This window comes from Salarias fasciatus, chromosome 1, assembly GCF_902148845.1.
Source record: "Salarias fasciatus chromosome 1, fSalaFa1.1, whole genome shotgun sequence".
Lineage (NCBI taxonomy): Eukaryota > Metazoa > Chordata > Actinopteri > Blenniiformes > Blenniidae > Salarias > Salarias fasciatus.
In genome coordinates, this window is record NC_043745.1 from 13,572,029 (window position 1) to 13,597,081 (window position 25,053).

Below are 25,053 nucleotides of genomic sequence, written 5' to 3' on the forward strand. Positions count from 1 at the left end.
ATGTTTTAGAATTTTGAAGGATGACTTTATTTTACTCCTTCTTAGATAATCAAGTTTTATCAGCACTTCCTTGTGAGGGCAATGGATTGACCTGCATAGATTGTGATAGCTTACAGATAACAAAAACCAACAAGCACTGAGTAAACACATTAATGTGTGGGTTGGAAAAATAGGTATTGGAAATGTAGAGAAATAAATACAGTCAGCCAAAAAATAAAGTGTGTAGTGACCAGTGGTGATAGAATCCAAAATTGTGAAAGATTGTACAGTTTTTATTTTACAAGAATCAGTTCAGCTATGGGCTCCACGCACAACTCAACCACTTCCTGGGCTTCAGGAGGCTCTTTGCTTCGTGCCTTTCATGATAGGACGAGCTGATTAATGCAGGGGTGTCTGACCATTACAGTTGTGGTTACAGAGGTCAGGGACACCTGCATTAATCAGCTCGTCCTATCATGAAAGACAGGAAACAAAGAGCCTCCTGAAGTTCAGGAAGTGGTGAAGTTGTGCATAGAGTCCATCTGCAATTTGTCTTTGAACCATCTACATAAAATTACAGTATGAAGTTGAATCCGTTCAAGAGTAAAACTTTGCCATGTTTATTCTTAATCTCGTTTACTTTTTGTTCTCAGACAAGCAGAGCACATGCATTTTAAAATGGCACAAAAGATGCCAAGAACAAGCAGCACAAGTCCAAGTAAGAAGACCACCACATCTACAGAGTGGTAGGAGTACCAGGGCATCCTGTAGGACTCAGTTCTCAGGTGAGCTGCTCCTTTGTGCCTCATGACAAACTCTATCCAGAAGATGGCGTTATCCAGTGGCTTGGTTGGCTGATCCCTGTGCAGCCTGGAGAGCCTCTGCATGTTGTTCCTGTAGGAGGGCTCAGTCAGGACTTCCTGAACACCCTGAAAGAAGATGTCTTCATTCATGGTAAAAATGTCCATTATCTTCCCCGCTCCTCGTACCCCAATTCGGAGTAGATTATCACGCTGATCAAAAATCAATGGAAGTCCGATTATCGGGACTCCGTGATAAATGGCCTCTTGAACACCATTTGTGCCTCCATGAGCCACAAATGCTTTAATCTTAGGATGTCCCAAAAGGTCATTCTGCGGCATCCAGTCGACCAGTAGTGTGTTGTTTCCCAGAGTCGCTGGTGTGCGGCCTGTATGTCTCCAGATGACTTTCTGTGGTAGTTTAGCAAAAGCTGCTGCGATCTCATCTGCTAAATCATGGGGAATCTCTCCAATCAAAGTCCCCAGAGACATGATGATGACTCCATGATCTCCTGAACTCTGCACAAACTCCTCCAAGTCCTGCGGCAGAGGCTTTGCAGGTTTACACTGGAAGCCGCCCATATAAATGACATTTGGCATAGTGGGACGAGGGAAATCAAGCACAAAGTCCACTCTCATGAGCCACAGGTCTGCAGCTTGAAACAAGGACAAGTAGTCTGCGTCTGGACCGAGATATTCTGTGACTAATCTACCAAAACGTGGGAGGATATATTGGATGATTTGATATTCCGTGTAGCCGTAAACAATGACATTTAGGACTCTCTCAAAAAAGGTCATTTTATCAGACAGCTCAGTTCCGAGCAATGGACAGTAAGACAGAGGAGACGGTGCAATTGCAAAATGACCCTCGCCATGACTAGTCCATCTTACATTCAAAACAAGAGGCACCTTGAGGTAGTGGGCAAGCATGACACCTGTTGGAATAGCTGGGTCTGTCAGTACCAGGTCATACTTGGCATCTTGGAGAGACTGTATCAGTTCTTTGCTTTCAAAAGTCAATTTAATCATTTTGGTTGTTTTCTCAATCATTCCATTAGCCTTTTCAATTTGTTCCATTTCCAGTTTGAATCGCTTCCACAGGGACTTCTCTCCCCTCTGGATTTCCAGCAACTGAGTCACAAATTCAGTAATAGTTTCTTCATGAAATACGGACTCAGCATTAACAGTAATTGAGGTATAGAGCGAGGAGGATTCCTTAATGTACCAACTGTCTGCTGATCGCAAGACAAAAATCTGGTGACCCTTTGAATGAAGTGCCTCAATAATGACTTTCATGTTCACCCAGTGGCTCCCGTCCACTGGAACTACAAGTATTTTTCCGCCAGATGCTGCAGCTGCCCACAGCCAGCAGAGATTCAGCCACAGCCAGGGCCACTGCATTTTCACCCTGAAGACAGGAGAAAGAACATTTTACAAATGCACAATCATATCTTTATTTCTATAATACATGAGACAGATGTCATAATGACGAATCTGGGTTATATCACGTTTTTCTCTTGAATCAAAAGTCATCAACTGTAAACTTAATCATCTCAACTATTTATTTACATTGATATATACATTAAGAGCTTTGATTTCTCCATACGTGCTCTTTGTATTTAAGCAAACAGTCATCCTGCCAATCTAATCCACTGCAACTGAAAAAATGCACATGCTAGTTAAATAGTAACTCGAAATACACAAGCTTTTAGGTTTTCTATTAATTCAAGAATGCCATTACCTTTGTTTTGGCAGTGTAATTTTTTTTCAGTATTTCTTCTTTCGCAGAAAGCAGAACACATGCCGCTCTGTCAAATTTCAATCTTTGCCCTCGACTTTTTTCACTGCAATTTTATGAAGGGATATAAAACTCTCGGTGATAAAGAGAAAAGGGAGGGGAAAGCTGTAAACCTGGCAGAGACCAGTGAAAGACCAATGACTGCAAACCAAGACTGAATTAATCCTTCCTGTTTAGTGATTTCAGAAGACGATTTGTTGTTATTTTGCATTTGGCACCAGAACCGTTATCTCACATTGACACTGCAGGTCTTGATGCTCAATCCTGACTTTTTGTGTAGATCTGATTTTTTGCACAATTATTTTGACTGCATGTTAAATGAGACCTCTTTCAGAGTGCAGGGTGAAAGTGATTAACCAGATAATGAAGGCATGCACCGAAAACCATGAGTAGGTCTGGTGGTAAATTTCTAAGATGGAACGCTTCATGATTTTTCAATTCTAGTGTGTCTATAAACCAGATGGCAGTGGACGACCTTAAATTCACCCACGCTACAGTCATTAAAGGGCTGGTTGGTTCAATTTCATATCATTCATTCATACGTATTGTTAATCACTGATTGGTGGAACTGCTGCTAAGTTCCACCTCCTCAGGGCCAACTTTGCTGTGTATCTCCTCTTTTATTGCAGCAACAGTGAAGACAAATAGCAAAAAAAAAACAAAACAAAAAAAAACAACAACAACTAAAACAACAACAAAAAAAACGTAATACCACCACTGGGATTTACTACAGTGTCACCATAATCGCTACAACCTTCATTTGTCTCCTATCAAATTTATTGGAGAAGGTATTTGTCTTCACTGTTGCAGCGTCTTGTAAATTGTAGACGGTCCCTGAAGCCCGCAGCACTACCGGGTGCTGATTGAAATCAATATTGTTTCTGCTGCTTGATAGACAGATATTTTTAATAAAAATTAACTTGTAGCATATCGTCCACCTCACAACGATGGGATGCAGGTGCCCTTTGTATGTTACTGACATTTTGTTAAGAGTTATTGAGACTGAAAGTCCGTATCTGTATATATGCTGCCAACTTTACTGAACTGTTCAGTATATTAATGATATAACTAATTCGTGGGAACGAATTAGTAATTCGTGCGCACGATTTAATTATTTCGAGGGAACGAATTAGTAATTCGTGGCCACAATTAATTTTTTTTTTTTACCATGTCATGTCCGGGGCTCCGTACGTTGCAGTAGTCCAGGCGAGAAGAAATAAAAGCATGCAAGACTTGTTCAAGAAGATTAAAAGATAAAAAAAGGTTTTACCTTTGATAAAAGACAAAGGTGATAAAAGCTCGATTTTAAAACCGCATTGACCTGTTTATTGAGTTTAAAATTGCTGTCTACGGTGGCGCCAAGGCTGGTTGGCATGCAAATAATTTTGAAGGGGTCCCAAGTCAGTGAGAGAATTACCAAATAAAATGATAACAGTTTTTCCCTCGTTCAATATTTAAAAAAAATTGGGCTAACCAAGCCTTGTTAATTGCATGTTTAAACATTTATGCATGCCTGAACGCACCGAGAACTCAGATCCAGATCTTTCAGACGAACCATGGACCCCCCAGGATCACCCTGTCTCAATCTGGAACTAGAGGAAATGATGTGGAGCTCAGTGCATTTGAATAGCAGAATACACAAAACCAACGACGCAAGTCAGAAGAAGCAGACTAACAAAGAAAGATTTAGAAACTGTCTCGTGGGCAGACATGGAGTGCTTAGGAAGAACAGGCGCTCATTGATAGATAGTTAAAGGACTGTAAATCACGATTGTTTGTGGTTAGCCGTTAGCCACTAACCACTAGCTGGCATCTGGGGCGAGATTTCCGGTTTAGGTCCGCACCAATCAAATGAGCCAGATTTCTTCTTCTGCCTGTGTGGTCAGTGTTCATTTCAGCCAACAATGCCCCCAAACGAGCAGCTGCTGTTGCATGACGTTGTCCGTGTGTTTGGTTCGTCAGTGGACCACCCTCCAGAGCCTGGTCCATGCTTCACATGTTTTCGATTGTCTTTTTTTTTTTTTTTTTTACAGATTATTTATAGAAAATGAGGCATATACATTGTCAGTCTATTATCATTTAGTACCAGAGGTTATTTAGCCTTTTTTTTTCCTGTTTCTGAATCGCGGGGGCAGCGCCCGAGTGATTACATATGTTCATTTCTGTCAGCAGACCCTCTCATCCCTCCTGCTATCTGCTATCTCTGTCTACAAGTTTTTGTGTCTTTGTAGACGGAGCTACAGCCTGATGGCTTCACAGAGTCACTTTTCAAAGTCAGCGTTGGTCATGTTTTGTTTGCTGTGGTGCCTTCTTCACTCCACTCCCCCCATCCATCTGACCTTAAATTTTGGGAATGTCAAGGCAGCCAATAGCGCTTCCCTGCTCTCCAACACAGGCACGAATCGCGTCTGGATACCCGAGGAGAAATTGACATAGGAAACATAAGCCTTGTTTTCAGACACACGACACGACACGACCTGCTCTATCACAGGAGACATAATGAGACATAAAAACCTGTCCATCAGACTGCAGCAGTACTAGTGTTAGCAAAATTAACACTTTTGAAGAAATGTCAGTATAAATGCAGAGGTATATAAAATGATATGCCTTTATATTTTGATATATTTTGATATATGTAAAATTATATGCCTTTGTATTTTAATATATTTCTTCATATATGTGTGTGTGTGTGTGTATACACACACACACACACACACACACACACACACACACACACACACACACATATATATATATATATATATATATATATATATATATATATATATATATATATATATGTCAAGGCTAGTAGTTTTCAGATAAGAATTGGCTTTCCTGTACAATTACAGGGTTGATCAAATAATCAGACCATAATAAGAGTTATCTTCTTCTTGCAGGACATCCAGTGCCACTGTAAGGGGTTTCAAAACACTGCGGTATTCCTTAGGAATAAATGTTCATGTTCTGTTGGTGCTCTGATGTCCAGTCGTGTACAAAGTGTATTCAGATCTTGGGGCGGAATGTCACTGATACGGGCCAAGGCGTCATGGAAAGAATTCCGCCTTTTTGATGTAGGCACAATTATTTTTTTTTTCCTCAGATTTAATCGACAATCTCAGATGCCAAGGTAGAACCGCTTGCTTTTATCCAAATGGCAACACACTTTGCCATTGCACTCCTGTGCACACACTTGACTCACTGTTTGATGACAGCCACTTGTCAACATTACACAAGATCAAATTAAGAGTATGCACACAGAGAAAACTGTCCTTCTGTGGCCCCAAGCACCTCTTCCACATCTGTGAAAACCACACCTTGCTCTTCATCTTCCTCCTCCTCCTCGTTAGGCTCAGGTGGTGCATACATCTTAAAAGATTTACCAAAGTTAGATCCATTGTCTGTAACTGTGGCGGTGATGCTGCGTGAAAGGCCAAACGCTGAGTGAATCTGTTACATTTCTGGGCCTTTAAAACTATAAGTTTGTTCGTCCCTTTATTCTTTTGCATGCGACGGCAGCTTTCTCACGACTGAAGTCGTGTGGATTGATCCAGTGTACAGTGATCCCCAAAAAGCTCCTGTTATGGCTGGTCCATATATCCGCCGTGGTTGACACATACTGCAAACTCTCAAACGTTTTCTTTAATTCACTCTCTGTTTTTTCATCCCATTCATCCAGATAACCCGAGAAAGTTTTACGATCTCACCAGGGGCGTTTGTCTCCTGTTATCCATATCTTGTCGAGTATATTTCTGAAAGTGGGAGGCTCGACAGTATTGACGGGCAACATTTCTTCAACGATGAACAAAGCGACAGGTTTGTCCAACTCTTTTTTAGATACCTGATGAAAATGAAGCCTTGGCTGATTTTTTGAGCCTGGACCTTGCATGTCATCATAATTTCCCCGGGGATCTTGAGCTACAAGCTTCACGTTAGCATGTTTTCCTTTTAAATGCTTTGTGAGGTTGGCAGTTGTATTAATGGAAGTGGACAAAAGATTCTGGCCAGGGCACAGTGTTCATCTTCCACTCAAATTCCTCCCCTTGTTTTGGGCGAGTTCGAAGTAGTAGGAATACCTCCATCCAGTGGCGGCTGCTGGTCTTCCAAGGAGGGGAAGCTCATTTTCAGCATACATTGTAATGTAATTATATTATGCAATGTAATTATATTGTATAATATATGTAATGCAATTGTAAAGTGTAATTTAACAGTACATTTTATTGGTGACAGCACTTCCAGTCAGCCAGCTCACCTTGTCATACCAGGACAGCTGAAAAGACCTGTTACTTGTTCCCACCTTTTGCACCAACTCAATCTTAAAAGTTAATCTGCCCTGCAGTTTAACATGAATTTTCACTTTGTAAGGAAGACTATCAAATGGCTTCGTCAAAATCCGGTCGACAACATTCACATTGTCTGCCATTGTGTGCAGCTTGCTAGCAGCTGGAACTGCTGCGCGAGGCCAGAGCGCAGTGTGACGGTTGAGAAGCTCTGCAGCTGCTGGTTGGAGACAGAAACCGCAAAGTGAACTGAAAGAGTCGCCAAACGCAACGCCAGTCGTTTTTCACAAGCACAAAGTCTCTGAGAATCAGTAAAGCCTCCGAATCAACTCAGAACAACAGAATGAAAAACTTGAGAAGAACTTTGGTGCAGCTTTTTACTTCAAGATCGCTGATTTGCTCATTTTGCTGTCAATCAAGCTTCAGAAAGCTCATCCAATCACCATGCAGAAGCCCAGCATTCGGGCCAGCCCACTGCCCCATAGACCCCCAGAGACGCTAAGCCTCCGATGGGCAGGACAAAGCTAAGCATTTATCCAATGACCGTCCAGTTTCACTGCAGCGAACAACCCACTCGAGCTTCCCCATTGAGTCAGTAGACGCTCGGCGTCCGACTGAAGTGCCGTGCCGCTGCGAGGATGAGTGACAAAACAGCCGAGTCAGTTACCTGTGATAAGTAGCTGATTCTGAACAAAAGATGAACACATTGCAGCGCATATTTAGTCAATGCATTGTACACACAACAGTAAATATTGGACTACTTATTTTTTGACATTTTAGAGGAAGCTAAGCTTCCCTTGCAGTCTTAGAGCAATCGCCACTGTCTCTATTCCTCAAAAGTCAGTGCTGACGGCTTCTCCATTGTTGCCATGATTTACCAGCGTCTGTGTCACATTTCGTGTGGAATGAGAGCCCGTGTCTATTGCACAAGCGCAAAGCTGAGAGGGCTGCAGCGGTGTCACTGGGGATGGGAATCGAGAACCGGTTCTTTTGTAGAACCGGCTCATGCCTCGTTTCCAAGGAATCATTTGTCTGTCTCCGTCAAGATTCCACTTATTGGTTCCGCTGTCTGCGTGACGATGTACCAAGCGCGGAGCAAAATGCTGGACTCACAGCAGCCACAGTGCAGCTGCAGTAGGCTCTGGTGCCGCTACAGAGCTGCGGTCTGGAAACTTTCAGCAAGGATCCTATCTTTCCGGACGTTGGAGCCCTGCCGCTTCAATCTAAACACAAGCAAGTCGGATGCCAGATGGAAAGTAGATACGTGTTCCAAAACCAATTATTTAAAAAAATAATAGTCTGTGTTGTATTATTGCCTTAACATTGTTTTTTGCAATTCTTCTGGTAGAATATATAACAAATAATGTGATATAATCATTATATGCATTAGAAGAATGAACGATGTTGTACTTACTCATTGTAGCAAAGTCAAAGGACACCAAAATTGCACAAAACAGCTGAGGTTCTGTGTTGCCAGATTGAGTGGGTTTCAGGGTTCTTTTGAACCCGACGGGTGGGCTGATGAAATTGTTATGTTTTGGTGATGTGCTTTTTTTTATTATGCAAATCCAGTTTTTTGGTTTTAACATGCATTTTCTACAGAGTTGGAGATTTAGGCTGCTGTGTGGTTGTACGACGGTTTTAAAATTATGTTTGGGAGAGATCTGGCAACCTCCTTCAGCTGACAGCAAACACAGAGGCAGTGTGAATGATAGTGCTGCAGAGTCGGACCAGACACACACACAGGCATCCAGTGTGAGCCCGGTGTAATTTGGTTTTGAGCTTTCCAACATGGCGTCGAGGAAGAAGCACTCCGGAGTTTGGCTGGAACTAAAATATGAAATTTGGGCAACTTGCAAAGCTTGCAAAGTTTTCATGACATGGACATTTTTTTTTTCCTATTCAGGATGAAGATAATAAAGAGTTGATGCAAACACCCATTTGTATTATTTCATTTCTCACTCAATGAGAATCGATAAGAGAATCCATAAGGAATCATATCGATAAGCAGTATCGACAATGGAATCGGAATCGCTAAATTCTTAACAATTCCCATCCCCAGGTGTCACAGTCAGATCTGTCCGTAGGAGAAGTAATGTTTGAAAAAGGAACTACGTTTCTTTGCCAAATTTTCAGTAGCAGCACGTTTCGTTAGTTTTTACCGGAAAAAGCAGTTTTTTTTACAACCAACACTGGTTGTTCCTTGCAACCAAACTGTTTTTACTCGTTTGTTTTTTTCAGTCTATTTTTGAATGCAGAGTTTGACATTTTCTGTTTGTTGAGCTTCTTGTCAAAAGCTTGATAATAAGACCAAATTGACAACTTCTCTCTCACCCATAGAAGCTTTTAGTTTTTTGCAGAAAAACGCAAAAGGGAAACAGCGTTTTTGTTCTGCAATTCAACACAACCAGGAGCTGATTCACTCTTGATCTTTATAGTGCAGAAATGAGATTCCTGTGTTCTTCTCAAACTTTTCGGAAGAGAAAAAAAATCAAACAAGGCTGCATATTTCTTTTAAATGCTATTTTATTTAGTCACAGGTCATTTATTCTTCTGTCTGTCAGGGCACATCTCACAGAGGATCAGCATTACTGTTGTGAAATTTCTGTACCAAATGTATTTTTAAGTATTATGTTTTGAACCCAGAAGGGGTTTTGTGTCTTTTTGTTGTACCATAAACTCAGACAACTTTTTAACCTTCCAGCTTTACACTTGCTCTCATTCATTTGAATATATCTAAAGCATTTCAAGTACTCAATCTAAACTGAAGACAGCACAAATTTTCAAGCATATGAGGACTCAGCAGCCCAATCTGAAGATGGTTCAATCCACGACAGTGCACACTTTGCTTAGATGAATATAAATGTTCATTCCCCAAAATGAAGGAAAGGCTGTACTCATCAATATGTGGCTTCAAATAAATCCATCAAATGAAATCAAATTAATCTTCATTTAAAATGCACTTTTCATCTCAGAAAAACAACACAAAGCATGTTACAAAATTTAAACAAAAGTCAATATATAGTGAAATAAAAACAGTAACACCTAAATCATAGAAAGAAATAAAGGAAAGAAAGCCTGTTCAAAATGTTAAAGAATGAAAAATTCATGAAGTGCAGTCACATGTTTTGGAATTTTCACAGATTTCACAGATTTATTTTACTTCTTTTCAGGCAATCAAGTTTTATCAATGCTTCCTTGTGAGGGCAATGGATTGACCCATGTATATTGTGATAGGTTGAAGATAACAAAAGGCCATCAAGCACTGAGTAAACACAATAACGTGTGGGTTGAAATAATAGGTTTTTGAAATATAGAGAATTTAATACAATCAGCCTAAAAACAAAAAGTGACCAGTGGTGATTGAATCTAAGATTGCGAAAGATTATACAGTTATATTTTACATGAATCAGTTCAGCGATTTGCAGTTTGTCTTTGAACCATCAACAGAAAATTACAGTATGAAGTAGAAGCCTTTCAAGCCTTTTGCCATGTTTATTCTTAATCTCGTTTACTTTTTGTTCTCAGACAAGCAGAGCACATGCATTTTAAAATGGCACAAAAGATGCCAAGAACAAGCAGCACAAGTCCAAGTAAGAAGGCCACCACATCTACAGAGTGGTAGGAGTACCAGGGCATCCTGTAGGACTCAGTTCTCAGGTGAGCTGCTCCTTTGTGCCTCATGACAAACTCTATCCAGAAGATGGCGTTATCCAGTGGCTTGGTTGGCTGATCCCTGTGCAGCCTGGAGAGTCTCTGCATGTTGTTCCTGTAGGAGGGCTCAGTCAGGACTTCCTGAACACCCTGAAAGAAGATGTCTTCATTCATGGTAAAAATGTCCATTATCTTCCCCGCTCCTCGTACTCCAATTCGGAGTAGATTATCACGCTGATCAAAAATCAATGGAAGTCCGATTATCGGGACTCCGTGATAAATGGCCTCTTGAACACCATTTGTGCCTCCATGAGCCACGAATGCTTTAATCTTAGGATGTCCCAAAAGGTCATTCTGCGGCATCCAGTTGACCAGTAATGTGTTGTTTCCCAGAGTCGCTGGTGTGCGGCCTGTATGCCTCCAGATGACTTTCTGTGGTAGTTTAGCAAAAGCTGCTGCAATCTCATCAGCTAAATCATGGGGAATCTCTCCAATCAAAGTCCCCAGAGACATGATGATGACTCCATGATCTCCTGAACTCTGCACAAACTCCTCCAAGTCCTGCGGCAGAGGCTTTGCAGGTTTACACTGGAAGCCGCCCATATAAATGACATTTGGCATAGTGGGACGAGGGAAATCAAGCACAAAGTCCACTCTCATGAGCCACAGGTCTGCAGCTTGAAACAAGGACAAGTAGTCTGCGTCTGGACCGAGATATTCTGTGACTAATCTACCAAAACGTGGGATGACATGCTGGATGGCTTGATATTCCATGTAGCCGTAAACAATGACATTTAGGACTCTCTCAAAAAAGGTCATTTTATCAGACAGCTCAGTTCCGACTAATGGACAGTAAGACAGAGGAGAAGGTGCAATTGCAAAATGACCCTCGCCATGACTAGTCCATCTTACATTCAAAACAAGAGGCACCTTGAGGTAGTGGGCAAGCATGACACCTATTGGAACGACCGGGTCTGTCAGTACCAGGTCATACTTGGCATCTTGGAGAGACTGTATCAGTTCTTTGCTTTCAAAAATCTGTTTAATCATGTTGGCTGTCATGTCATTCATTTCAGAGACCTTTTCATTTTGTTCCATTTCCAGTTGCAGTCGCTTCCACAGGGACTTCTCTCCCCTCTGGATTTCCAGCAACCGAGTCACAAATTCAGTTAGAAATTCTTCTTCAAATCCGGACTCAGTACTAATAGTAATTGAAGTATAGAGCGGGGAGGATTCCTTAACGTACCAACTGTCTGCTGCTCGCAAGACAAAAATCTGGTGACCCTTTGAATGAAGTGCCTCAATAATGACTTTCATGTTCACCCAGTGGCTCCCGTCCACTGGAACTACAAGTATTTTTCCGCCAGACGCTGCAGCTGCCCACAGCCAGCAGAGATTCAGCCACAGCCAGGGCCACTGCATTTTCACCCTGAAGACAGGAGAAAGAACATTTTACAAATGCACAATCATATCTTTATTTCTATAATACATGAGACAGATGTCATAATGACGAATATAGGTTATATCACGTTTTTCTCTCGAATCAAAAGTCATCAACTGTAAACTTAATCATCTCAACTATTTATGTACATTGATATATACATTAAGAGAACTGATTCCTCCATACGTGCTCTTTGTATTTAAGCAAACAGTCATCCTGCCAATCTAATCCACTGCAACTGAAAAAATGCACATGCTAGTTAAATAGTAACTTAAAACACACACAAGCTTTCAGATTTTCTATTGATACAAAAATGCCATTACCTTTGTTTTGGCAGTCAGTGTAATTTGTTTGTTCCCAGAGAGCAGAACACATGCAGCTCTGTCCAATTTCAATCTTTTTCCTCGACTTTGTTCACTGGAACTTCGTGCAGGGACATATAAACGCCTTGGTGATAAAGAGAAAAGGGAGGGGAAAGCTGTAAACCTTGCAAAGGTCAGTGAAAGACCAATGACTCCAAACCAGTACTGTATTAATCTTTCCTGTTTCATGAATTCGGATGATGGTATTTTTCTAAAAATGTGAAAACACAAATATAGTTTTTTAAACAAAAATAAGCTCACTCCTTCAGTACAAATCACATTTCTTTATTATTTTGGAAACAATTATTCATATCTATGAGTGCAGAAAAGATCAACACATGCTAAAATTGTCCGTTCATTTCTCCAAGTTAGTCAGATTTAAATTTTCTTTTAAAAAGCCTTCTAAAGCTGAACCACACCATCATGATAAAGCATGACATTGCAAGAAGTACAACTGACAGTAAAATTAAAATGACATCTACAGAGTAGTAGGAGTACCAGGGCATCCTGTAGGACTCAGTTCTCAGGTGAGCTGCACCGTTGTGCCTCATGACAAACTCTATCCAGAAGATGGCGTTATCCAGTGGCTTCACTGGCTGATCCCTGTGCAGCCTGGAGAGTCTCTGCATGTTCATCCTGTAGGAGGGCTCAGCCAGGACTTCCTCAATTTCCTTTTGGAATATGTTCTTATTCAGATCAGAAACATCAATAACTTTTGCAACAGCCTTTGCCTTGAGCCTGGAGAGATTGTCAGCTTGATCAAAAACTATTGGGATCCCAACAATTGGAACCCCGTGGTATATCGCCTCATAAACCCCATTAGTTCCACCATGGCTTATAAATAGTTTCACATTTGGATGTCCTAGGAGGTCATTCTGTGGCATCCAATCAACCAGCAAAGTGTTGTTGCCCAGACTGGCCGGCCTGTCGCCTTTATACCTCCATATAACTCTCTGTGGTAATTCAGCGAAAGCTGCCGCAATCTCATCAGCGAGGTCCAGTGGAAGATCTGCAACGAGAGTCCCCAGGGACATGATGATGACTCCATGATCTTCTGAGCCCTGCACAAACTCCTCCAAGTGCTGCGGCAGAGGTTTTGCAGGTTTACACTGAAACCCCCCCATGTGGATGATATTTGGCATGGTGGGGCGAGGAAACTCAAACACGAAGTCCACTCTCATGAGCCACAGGTCTGCGGCTTGAAACAGAGAGAAGTAGTCTGTGGAGCCAAAGTAGCGGCTTGACAAAGCAGAATAATGTGGTCCTACAACCTGCTTGTACAGATGCATCCTCATGGTAAAGAAAAATATGTTTTTCATCCTCTCAAAAAAAGTCATCTGATCAGTTAACTCTGATGGTGGAAGTGGGACATAAGACAGTGGAGAGGGTGCAACAGCAAAATGAGCCTCACCATGAACAGTCCATCGGGCGTTGAACACTAATGGCAAGCCAAGGTAGTGGGCTAGGAAAACACCCCCACCATTAGCAGGGTCTGTTAAAACTGCATCAAACTTCGCTTCTTGAAAACACTTCATCAACTCTTTATTTTCAAACACGTAGGTCACAAGTTCACAGATTTTCTTGTGCAGTTCAAAGAACTTGTCTTTTAACTCCATGTCTAAGGCAAGGCGCTCCCAAACAGATCCTCTGCCTCGTCTGATTCTGATGATCTCAGACACAAAGACCTGAAAAAAATCCTCATTCCCACCACCGGCAACATCCACAGTGACCGCCTTGTAGTGTGGAGACGTTTCACTGATGTACCAGCTGTCCATGGCTCGAATCACCGTCACAGCGTGTCCTCGCAAATGCAGCTCCTCAACCAGCACCCTCATGTTCACCCAGTGGCTGCCATCATGTGGAAAAACCAAAACCTTTCCTCCTTGAGCAGGAGGGAAAATCCCAGAGAGAGAGAGGATGAGAGTGAGTGCCAAAAACATCTTCAAACCTTTGCTGAGCTTTCTGGAAAAAAAGAAAAGAAAAAACAGTTGTTACTCGTGAATCAGAGAATCTGTGTGCATGCTCAGACAAAGCAATGCTGTTCCAACTGAACTCTCTTTACTTGTGTGGGGAAGCTCCCTCTAGTGGGCCCCATGTGTATGTGGCACATGGGGCCTGTCAAAGGAAGCCAGTGCTGCTCGGTGCCAAGAGCAACAGTCAGGCAACTGTGTCACTGAGCAAAACATGTCCTTTATATCTGTCAGTGTATCAAATTGTCCTAGAAAGATGCACAACATGCATGCATGACAAAATTCAAGCAATCATGCAAGCTTTCTACAGTGAAACTAAAGAGACAAGGGTGATTGTTACTCTCTCTCTCTCTCTGTCTCTCTCTCTCTCTGTCTCTCTCTCTCTCTCTCTCTCTCTCTGGACAGTACTGATCCAAATAAAACAATCCAGGCAAAGAAAAAGCTGAAACGAAACTATTGCAACTATAAAAGACAATATCCTGTATCATTTCCACCGCCGTCATGACACTTGTATTTTTTTAACGAAATCTCTGCACTGACATTAAACTTTAGTCTTAAGGTGGAGTGGATCACAACTACACTGTTACTGACGGGAAAAGGCTACACGCGCACAAGCATAAATCCTGTTCTTTCTTCACACAGCCAAACGAGTTTTTTTTTAACGATAGGACCCTCTTTGAAGTGACATACAGTATTTCCATTCAAAGATACACTCCATAAAATAAAAAGAACTGTATTGTATTATATATAAGAACTGTATAGATATATCTGATTTCCAAACTAAACCAAATAAACCGAGTGTTGCATAATGTAATGAAGAGAGTCACATCTTTCCAACATGCATTCAACATCAAGCACTCCAACATGAAAACATGCACTTTTTGCCAAATAACATAAAATGAGCGACATGCTCGGGATCATCTAGGTTTTCTCTTACTGTAGACTGCTGTACACATGCAGCTGGAAAAACACTTACTCATTTCCTCTTTCTTTATTTTCCTTTGTCCTGGCCACACCTATGAGATAATACCCTGCATGTTTTGCTCCTGAAGAGAATACCTCTCACTTAATACAGTACAATGCTTGAGTTTTCTGTAACATGGTCATACTTTCAAATGCCTGAACTCCCCAGAACTGGATTTGCTGAAACTACATCAAAACTGCAGTGATCTGAAACTTTCACCTAAATTTATAAACACATGAAATATGAGGAACACTCACGCAGCTGGATCTTTTTGAAGTTGAAGCAGTGGCAGAAAAGTTAAATCTAAAATCACTTCAAAATCAGTTTTGACTGACAGAGAGATACTGATAAAGTATGATATATCCCAGGTTGATACTGAAAGAAAGAAACTCCACCTCAAACATGCATAAAGGGCTGAAAGAAGACAGGTCTAAGCAAGCCCAACAAGTCTGACATGAGGGAAGTATACTGACAGTTTTCCTTCAGCTTTTAGTTTAGAAGTGATTTTCAAAGCATTCGGAATAGAGTGGAGGTGCTAATATTTACAGGACTGAAGAGAAGGAAGAGAAGATCAAATTACAGTCGTGAATATTTAATGTGTAATGTATATACAGCAAATTGTCAGTCATGTTTCTCTCTCATACGCCATTGATCAACTGTTTTGTATAGATCATAGGTGTAGAACCATGTTTCCTGTCTTACATTAATGCTGTTTCGGAACATCACAAGTTTCAAATGTGTATGATGGGATGGTAAACAAACAAATACCTGCGAGTGTGAACCAGTAAACCTTGAGCTTTGTGAACCTCTTATCTTCATCAGGTCAGCACCTGTGTTTTAACTCAAACTGCTCATTACCCGTTTGTTGCATCAATACTGTGGCATCTGCAACGCTCCGCCATGTGATTCAGAACCGGCTTTTGGCAGCGAACCCTGCATGCAGTCAGCTGTCCTTTTGTATTCCGTCAGCACTACAGTTCTTGAACTATTTCGAAAAGCACCTACCTTCAACCACATGAGTTTAGAGTTGCAGTTCGGTCCATCAGGCTTCAACGTCACACTGCCTGTGTTGGATGAAACCAATAGGAAGTTGCACAATACCCTGGTGGAGAGCTTGGGTGAAAAATGAGTGCAAAAAAAAAACAAACAAAAAAAAAACACACATGGAGTTCCTCAAAGATTCAATGTTGGCCTCTCATATTTAACAGAAGAGACCGAGACTGGGGTAGAAATAAGTAAGAATTTATAAAATGGAAATAAAATAAAATAAAACCGCATCACAGAAAAATAAGTTATTTAAATCAATATTGAATGTGCCAGAATTTTCTTCAACTGAATACACACGCACACACACACACACACACACACACACACACACACACACACACACACACACACACACACACACAAAACTAGGAGAAGGCAACCTATGCCAGATTTTGTATGTACTTTTGGGTTTCATCTTACAGTAGCACCTTAGCAGCGAAAAAAATCAGCTCTCTACCTCTTCAATAAGTAATCAAGTAAAGCAGTGGTGAGCAAACCTGTTCCTTCAGAGCCCCTATGATAATGTCTCCCCAGGAACAGGCAGCTTACCACTTCTACACTGCAGGGAGAGAACTAGAACATGCTCAATATGTTCAGTAACAAAGATATAGATCATTCAGAAAATAATTCATGTGACAGCACTGAGAACAAATGCAATATGTCACACATCATATCTTAATAGTGTTTTTTACTCAGACTTTGGTGGACCCCTCTTCTGCAGTCGATTGTATAGTGAGTCAAATGTATGTCTTGTAAAAATCACAATTATTTGGCGCAGGTGTGTTGGGGATTGGAGAAACAAAATGGTGTGTTCACCCTCTTTAGGGACCAAATGGATCAAAATGGAACTTTCCATCAGTTTTTTCCAGATAATTTTAATTACAATAGTTTTATCATTCATTTTCTCTGTACATTTTATGTCGTCAACCTTTGTCACATTAGTCGAGTCAAAATGGGAAATGGTTTGTCTGAAAGAACTCAATCAAATTTCACTTTAGGCTTACACACAGCAGCAAATAAACACCTCAAGGACATGAAAACAGTGAACAGCAGGAGGATGAGAGCTCCAACCAGGAACAGAGCGACATCTACAGAGTGGTAGGAGTACCAGGGCATCCTGTTGCCCTGAGCTTTCAGGTGAGCTGCACCTTTGTGTCTCATGACAAACTCCATCCAGAAGAGGGCGTTATCCATCGGTGTCAGTGGCTGATCCCTGTGCAGCCTGGAGAGTCTCTGCATGTTGTTCCTGTAGGAGGGCTCAGTCAGGACCTCCTGAATGGCCTTCAGGAAGTTGTCGTCTTTGTCAATTTTTGCAAATGGAAGAATCTTAGCTCCTCCTCTGTCTGCCAGACGGAGAATGTTGTCATATTGGTCAAAAAACAGAGGAATGCCCACAACCGGCACTCCGTGATAAATTGCTTCTTGGATTCCATTTGTTCCTCCATGAGCCACAAACAGTTTGATCTTGGGGTGTCCCAAAAGGTCATTCTGTGGCATCCAGTCCACCAGTAAAGTGTTGTTACCCAGAGTGTCTGGTTTCTCTCCTTTATACCTCCAGATGACTTTCTGTGGCAGTTTGGCAAAAGTTGCAGCAATCTCATTTGCTAAATCAGCAGGAAGTTCACTCACAAAAGTTCCCAGAGACATGATGATGAATCCATGATCTCCAGAACTCTGCACAAAGTCCTCCAAATGTTGAGGCAGAGGTTTGGCAGGTTTACACTGAAACCCCCCCATGTAGATGACGTTAGGCATGGTGGGGCGTGGATAATCAAACACAAAGTCCGTTCTCATCAGCCAAATGTCTGCATCAATCATTAACTGATGGTAGTCACAGTCAGGCCCAATATATTTCTCACACACCTTCTGATATATGCCTCTGCTCGCTATGTTATTTTGTACCTGACTTATTATGTACAAAATCAGATTTTCAGCTCTCTGCAGGAAGCTCATCTTATCAGTGTTACCGGATGCCATTATAGGGACATAGGATACAGGCGAAGGGGCAATAGCAAGGTGAGCCTCCATAGGTAGTAACCAGCGGACATTATAAGCTAATGGAAGGTTGAGATATTTGGCCACAATGGCTCCACCACCCCAGGAGGGATCAGTAAGTAGAAGATCAAATTTACTGTCTTTGATGCGTGTAATTAACTCTGTATCATCTAGCAATGCTGATGCAAACTCACCCACAAGTTCATGAACCTCCACAATCACAATGAACATGTGAAACATCACCTGGATAAAATTTGTGAAAGGGAGTGTCCCTCGTTCAAACTCCATCAAGTCAGAAACAGCTTTTGTAATGAAGTCTTTATCAAAGCTTCTCTCTACTTGAACAGTAATAGTATTGTAGTGGGGGGCTTTCTCCTTGACGTACCAGCTCTTGTTGGAGCGCACAACAGTCAGAATGTGACCTCTGGAGTGCAAAGCCTGAAGCAGAATATCCATGTTTACCCAGTGACTGCCTTCTGCAGGAAGTACCAGGATGTTTCCACCCCGACAGACTCTGGGAGTGAGAACGAGCAGCAGCAGAGCACTGCAGCAACAGACCAGCCGCATCTGAAAGTGAAGTAATTCACAAATGAGAATACAATGCAAATGTCCTGAAATAATATTCATAATAATTAAATAACCTTTACAACACAGATAAAAAAAAGGCTTATAGAAAGCTACTATTATACACATTGACCCACATTGACCGTTTTGCCTGCCTTTGTTTTAATCTTTATTTTATCTTTTGCATGTGCTTCAAATGTTTCGTCCATGTTTATTATTCTTGTCCTCTGTTTTTCGCAGTATTGCTTCTATTGCATAAACTGGGTTGATGTGCTCATGGTTATATGCTGTATGTCCCTTTTCCTTATGCTTAGGCCTGCTGTAATTATAATTGTAATATTTTGTAGTTTTTTTTCTGTATTTTAAATTTTAACTGGGGACTACAGCTGGAGGTTAGCTGTAAAGGCTAAAGCTGCCTCTTTTACTGTACAACAAATTGAAGGTGAATGTCCACATGATGATAAACTAAATAAAAATGAAGAACGCAATTCTTGAAAATATTTTCGTCTGAACTTTGTGACTCTAAATTTGTGCTAAATTCAAATTGATGATTCAAATTCATTTTCAAGTCATGTGAAGTGCACTTCCTTCAATGAGTTCTTGACAATAGAGAAGTAGAACAGATATCTTCCTAAAAGAAGACTTTCACTGCTCTTTATGAGCCTAACGATGCATTCAGCTATTGAAAATGAATATACTTACTGTGGTCTGTAGTTTTTCTTTACAAGGAGAGAATAAAGAAGTCTGTGCTGTATTGTAAAGCACTGAGTTATCAAAGTTGACGAGGCTCCAGTGTGTCGGGATGATTCTGGCTTTAACTCAGGACTCACTGGCCTTCACTAAAGATCTGACGGTCATGGTCATTTGGGGATTAATGATTGACAAGACAACCACGGCGCTGTATGTTTTTGGGTTGGTGTGGACATTGGTGCAGAGATTTTGGACCAAATTAACTGTTCCCTCTCTGGCTTCAACTGTATTTCTTTCCATGTCTGCAGGCATGCAAATATGTGGATGCTGAATCATCACTCCATTTTCTAAATGTATCTCTAAAATATTGGGAGACAGAAAGCATGTGAGTTGAGGAAGAATCATTGGTGTCAATAATAACAAAACAGCTTAAGTAGAATTTTGGAAATCAGATAAGTTGTTTTGCAACACATCACTGCCATATCTGATTATTATAAACAACAGGTTAGAAATATGGAGTTTATTAAAAAAAAAAGCATGTGTAGTTAATTGAGGTACAATTAAAAAAATGTTATTGTGTTATCTTTGTCATTTCAGCCTTCTTGACTTCCTCTCTTGTGTCTGATTGCTGTGCACTGCCTGATATGCCTCACTTGTCCCCGAGTGTGTGATTGTCTTCACCTGGGGCTCGGCTATATATTAGGTGCCTTCTGTGTGTCCTGGTGGCTGGTTCATTCTGTTCAGGCTTGAATGTGCACCATGACATATGTCGTGCTGTGTTAGTTTTGTTTGACTTTCAACCTGCCCAGGATACACTCTGTTTTAAAGGTGTATCAGCTGGAATGGCCACCTGCCTGCAGTGTGGTGCTACACTGAAGAAAAGCTTTATGAGCAGTCAGCTAAAATATGATAATTAACCGTCATGACAGTTTCAAAGCATGCTCTTGACATTATCAAGGTTCAGCTTGTCGAAATAATCTTATCTTTTTTTGTTTCAGTCTTTTATGCTGAATGACAACTTCATCACAACTTAATAAAATCAACATTTCATCATCGGTCTATGGCTTGACAGTTAATTTCAGGCTAAACATGAAATGGCTCCCAAATTGTGCGAATAACAATCTGCTTCGGCTTGAGTCCAGTGAGTACAATGCACAACTTGTCAGTGCGTTGGCAGCGCCACAGAATGTGGATGTTAATCCTTCATGTCTTCACTGAATTATGTGACCAGTTGTAATTTCCATTGCTGACAAATAGAGCTTGTTAGGAAATTGGGCAGATGCAGCTTATGCCACTGACAATACTCCGATAACAATTCAACTGGAGTAGAATTATCGGCAGACCATGAAGAATCCATTTCTCCTTATATTTTCTTTTTCTCCAGAGATTTGTTGATCAAAAGTATTTTTTCTAAGTTGTCATTTAGCTTCTAAGCAATTTGTCTCTTCAAGTAAAATCATTTTAATAAACTTCTTCGAAACTGTTCAAGAGATGGTGAAAATGAGGGAGGAGTAGAACCAACTTTTAATGCTTGAATCAACCACCATTGCTGAAGAACACCTTTGAGTTGTTAAGCCTTTTTGTAAAATTATGAAACGTACATTATCTTTCAGTTTTGAGTAACCATATGTCTTTTCTAAACTGTGACGGTTCATCACTTACCTTTGTACAGTCTCAAGGTATACGGAACTTGGAATAACTTAAATTGCCATAAACTAACAGAAAAAATGGATGTCTATTGCGTCACGCCAAATCTCCATAAATTAAACTTTATCTTAGGATCAGCCATAGCTTTATTGTGTCATAGTGATAGGCAAACAAACCCGTGAGCAAACAGCAGTGACAGTGAGAGAAGTAATGGACAGGATCAAGATATTAACATTTAGATGTAAAAGCATCTTTTTAACTTCCTTGGCTCTCGATTCATCATCAATTTAAGCATAATATGAATGCTCTCAGCAGTATAAAGACATGATGACTGCTTTGGCTGCACTGTAATCAATACAATTGTTGCCACTTGTCTGTTCCTTGGAGAATGATTATAACCTGCCTATGACCCACAGACAGCAGTGATGGGCTCCACTCCCCCTGCAACCTCAACCTACATGAAATGATAAAGAAGATGAAGGGATGGACGTAGCTTCCTTTGGCCAACTTAAGACAGCAGTTTGCTCACAGTGCAGCATGAAGGAGGGAACACAATTGAATTTTGTTACTTGGTCCGCATCAAGGCTAAGGAATAAAATGCAGCAGTCTTTGTATTTGTTAATTTGCAACAGTCTTTATTTACAGATGGATTCTGTCTCTTTTGTTAATAATAGATTGAATTTTGTTATTTTCTTGAGCGACAGACAGCAGTGTTCTCACAATGTTCCACAGAAACAAACTTGTTCACCTGTATCATTACGTATTCTACAGAGAGAAAGCACAATTTAAACAGTGACCCCATGAGATTCCTTTTCAATTTTTCAACTCAAACTTTTCATTGAAGCTACTAATTTCTGCTTTTTATACAGGTTTTTATTCTCAAGTTATTAATCAAGCAGAGGGCAATATATCTCCATATTTCATAAAAAAAAACATTCAAACATGTTTAAATTATCACTTGAGAATTATTAATGAAAAAAAAAATCTATTCAATCTGAAGACAAGTTTGAGCTATGTAATATTGTTTTCCAAAGACTTTTAGTGACCCGACATGATGTATATTCATGATTCTCAATCACGTTTTGCTTTACGCTTACACACAGCAGCACACAAACACCTCAACAACAAGAAAACAGTGAACAGCAGGAGCATGAGAGCTCCAACCAGGAACAGAGCGACATCTACAGAGTGGTAGGAGTACCAGGGCATCCTGTTGCCCTGAGCTTTCAGGTGAGCTGCACCTTTGTGTCTCATGACAAACTCCATCCAGAAGAGGGCGTTATCCATCGGTGTCAGTGGCTGATCCCTGTGCAGCCTGGAGAGTCTCTGCATGTTGTTCCTGTAGGAGGGCTCAGTCAGGACCTCCCTGAATGGCCTTCAGGAAGTTGTCATCTTTGTCCATTGTAGCTATTGAAAGAATCTTAGCTCCTCCTCTGTCTGCCAGACGGAGGATGTTGTCATACTGGTCAAAAAATACAGGGATACCCACAACCGGCACTCCGTGATACAATGCTTCTTGGATTCCATTTGTTCCTCCGTGAGCCACAAACAGTTTGATCTTCGGGTGTCCCAAAAGGTCATTCTGTGGCATCCAGTCCACCAGTAAAGTGTTGTTACCCAGAGTGTCTGGTTTCTCTCCTTTATACCTCCAGATGACTTTCTGTGGCAGTTTGGCAAAAGTTGCAGCAATCTCATTTGCTAAATCAGCAGGAAGTTCACTCACAAAAGTTCCCAGAGACATGATGATGAATCCATGATCTCCAGAACTCTGCACAAAGTCCTCCAAATGTTGAGGCAGAGGTTTGGCAGGTTTACACTGAAACCCCCCCATGTAGATGACGTTAGGCATGGTGGGGCGTGGATAATCAAACACAAAGTCCGTTCTCAACAGCCAAATGTCCGCATCAATCATTAACTGATAGTAGTCACAGTCAGGCCCAATATATTTCTCACACACCTTCTGATATATGCCTCTGATGACTATGTTATTTTGTACCTGACTTATTATGTGTAGCATCATGTTTTTAACTCTCTGCAGATAGGTCATCTTGTCAGTGTTTCCAGATACAGTTATAGGAATATAGGATATAGGTGAAGGGGCAATAGCAAGGTGAGCCTCCATCGCGATTAACCAGCGGACATTATAAACTAATGGAAGGTTGAAATATTTGGCCACAATGGCTCCACCACCCCAGCAGGGATCAGTGAGCAGAAGATCAAATTTGCTATCTTTGACCCATGTTACTAACTCTGTGTTGTCCAGCAATGCTGATGGCAACTCACTCACAATTTCATGAGCTTCACGAAATATACCAAACGTGCCAATAGTCGTGTAGAGGAAGTTAGTCAAAGCAAGAGACCCACGTTCAAATGCAATGGTCTCTGACACAAGTGGTGCAATGAAGGACTCATCTAAACTTCTCTCCACTTGAACAGTAATAGTATTGTAGTGGGGGGCCTTCTCCTTGACGTACCAGCTCTTGTTGGAGCGCATAACGGTCAGACTGTGACCTCTGGAGTGCAAAGCTTGAAGCACAATATCCATGTTTATCCAGTGACTGCCTTCACCGGGAAGAACCAGGATTTTTCCACCCTGACAGACTCTGGGAGTGAGAACGAGCAGCAGCAGAGCACTGCAGCAACAGACCAGCCTCATCTGAAATGAAAACATGTCATAATCAATGGACTGGGGAGAGAGAGAGAGAGAGAGAGAGAGAGAGAGAGAGAGAGAGAGAGATTACATTCAGTTCTGCTTAAACTTTGCTTTCCAGCAAATTATTTCTTTGAACATTGTTCCATATTACTGACAGTGTGTTGGAAGTCCTTTTACTGAGACGCTGCAGAACAGATTACATGGGGATCTCCCCCTAATGGCCCCCCTACATGTTGTTCCTGCAGAGTGTCTTGGCTGCTCTTGAAGAGTGTCCTCAAAAGACCCTGTCTACCGAGACTGGCATGTCTATTCTTTAGCTTTTCTACTGGAGGGTTTATTTTTCTTACGCTTTACAGTATGTTTAACTTGAACAGAACGTCCACGTTTGTACTCACCATCGTCTGCTTTCCGTGTCCTTCCAGTCACTTGAAGTTACTGATAAGCAAAGTCCAGGAGCTCTTACTGTCAGGAAGAAACCGAGTCCACCGTCCTCTGTCCTCTTTCACTCGGTGCAGAGTAGACAACCGGATCAATCTGCGTACAGTCGAAGTTTATTGCGAAATGATTGACAGCTTTATCTCTGATAGAATTGTAAAAATGCCCTGCTCATGAAATCCAACTTTCTCATGTTGCTTTAAATCTTGGAGACCCTCATCCATCATCACTAGCATTTGCTGTGGTTTACTGTTTTATCCCAATTATTGTGGTCATATTTTACAATAAACATTGATTAAATAGCGGATATGTCCTGTTCAAACAGCGAAGCACCGAGAGCTATGCTTCTGAATGCAGAATCCGTGTTGCCAGGTTGGGATGAGGGTTGCCAGATCTGTCATGAAAAACAAGCAACACGAAATACAAACAAGCCCAAAACGAAATTAAATTGAAAATAACAATCTTGCAATAATACATCATGTAACAAATGAGCCTCTATGTATCTATTGGCCTTTGCCATTGTTTAATGCGCTCATATTAATTATCCTTTTGTTCCAGGATTTCAAACTAATATTCAGTTTTAGGGTCAGCTCAGATCTCTTAGCTAAAAAGACATAATTAAGTAAAGTCCAGGAACTCTACCTGTCAGGAGGAAAAGTCACCTTCATCTGTGCTCTTTCACACAGTGGTGATCAGACAACCAGTTCAGTCTGCACGCTGCAGAGTTTATTACAAGATTAGTCCATCTGTGATCGTATTGAAAAAAATATCACG

The 25,053-nt window shown here is 41.1% G+C and overlaps 1 protein-coding gene and 4 pseudogenes across 1 annotated transcript; all 5 read right to left on the reverse strand.

The window, feature by feature from the left end:
- Positions 1-605: 605 nt before the first annotated feature.
- LOC115386947 (UDP-glucuronosyltransferase 2A3 pseudogene) lies at positions 606-2,090 on the reverse strand (annotated as a pseudogene).
- An 8,268-nt stretch (positions 2,091-10,358) lies between these two features.
- LOC115386906 (UDP-glucuronosyltransferase 2A3 pseudogene) lies at positions 10,359-12,305 on the reverse strand (annotated as a pseudogene).
- Positions 12,306-12,614: 309 nt separating this feature from the next.
- Positions 12,615-16,317, reverse strand: LOC115393023 (UDP-glucuronosyltransferase 2A2 pseudogene; annotated as a pseudogene).
- A 956-nt stretch (positions 16,318-17,273) lies between these two features.
- Positions 17,274-18,857, reverse strand: LOC115386772 (UDP-glucuronosyltransferase 2C1 pseudogene; annotated as a pseudogene).
- Positions 18,858-22,204: 3,347 nt separating this feature from the next.
- Positions 22,205-24,332, reverse strand: LOC115386539 (UDP-glucuronosyltransferase 2C1-like). Its single transcript, XM_030088895.1, is given in 3 exon segments — positions 22,205-22,559; positions 22,561-23,847; positions 24,240-24,332. Coding segments are annotated over 3 exon segments (1,587 nt in total). The 5' UTR covers positions 24,243-24,332; the 3' UTR covers positions 22,205-22,262.
- Positions 24,333-25,053: the final 721 nt, after the last annotated feature.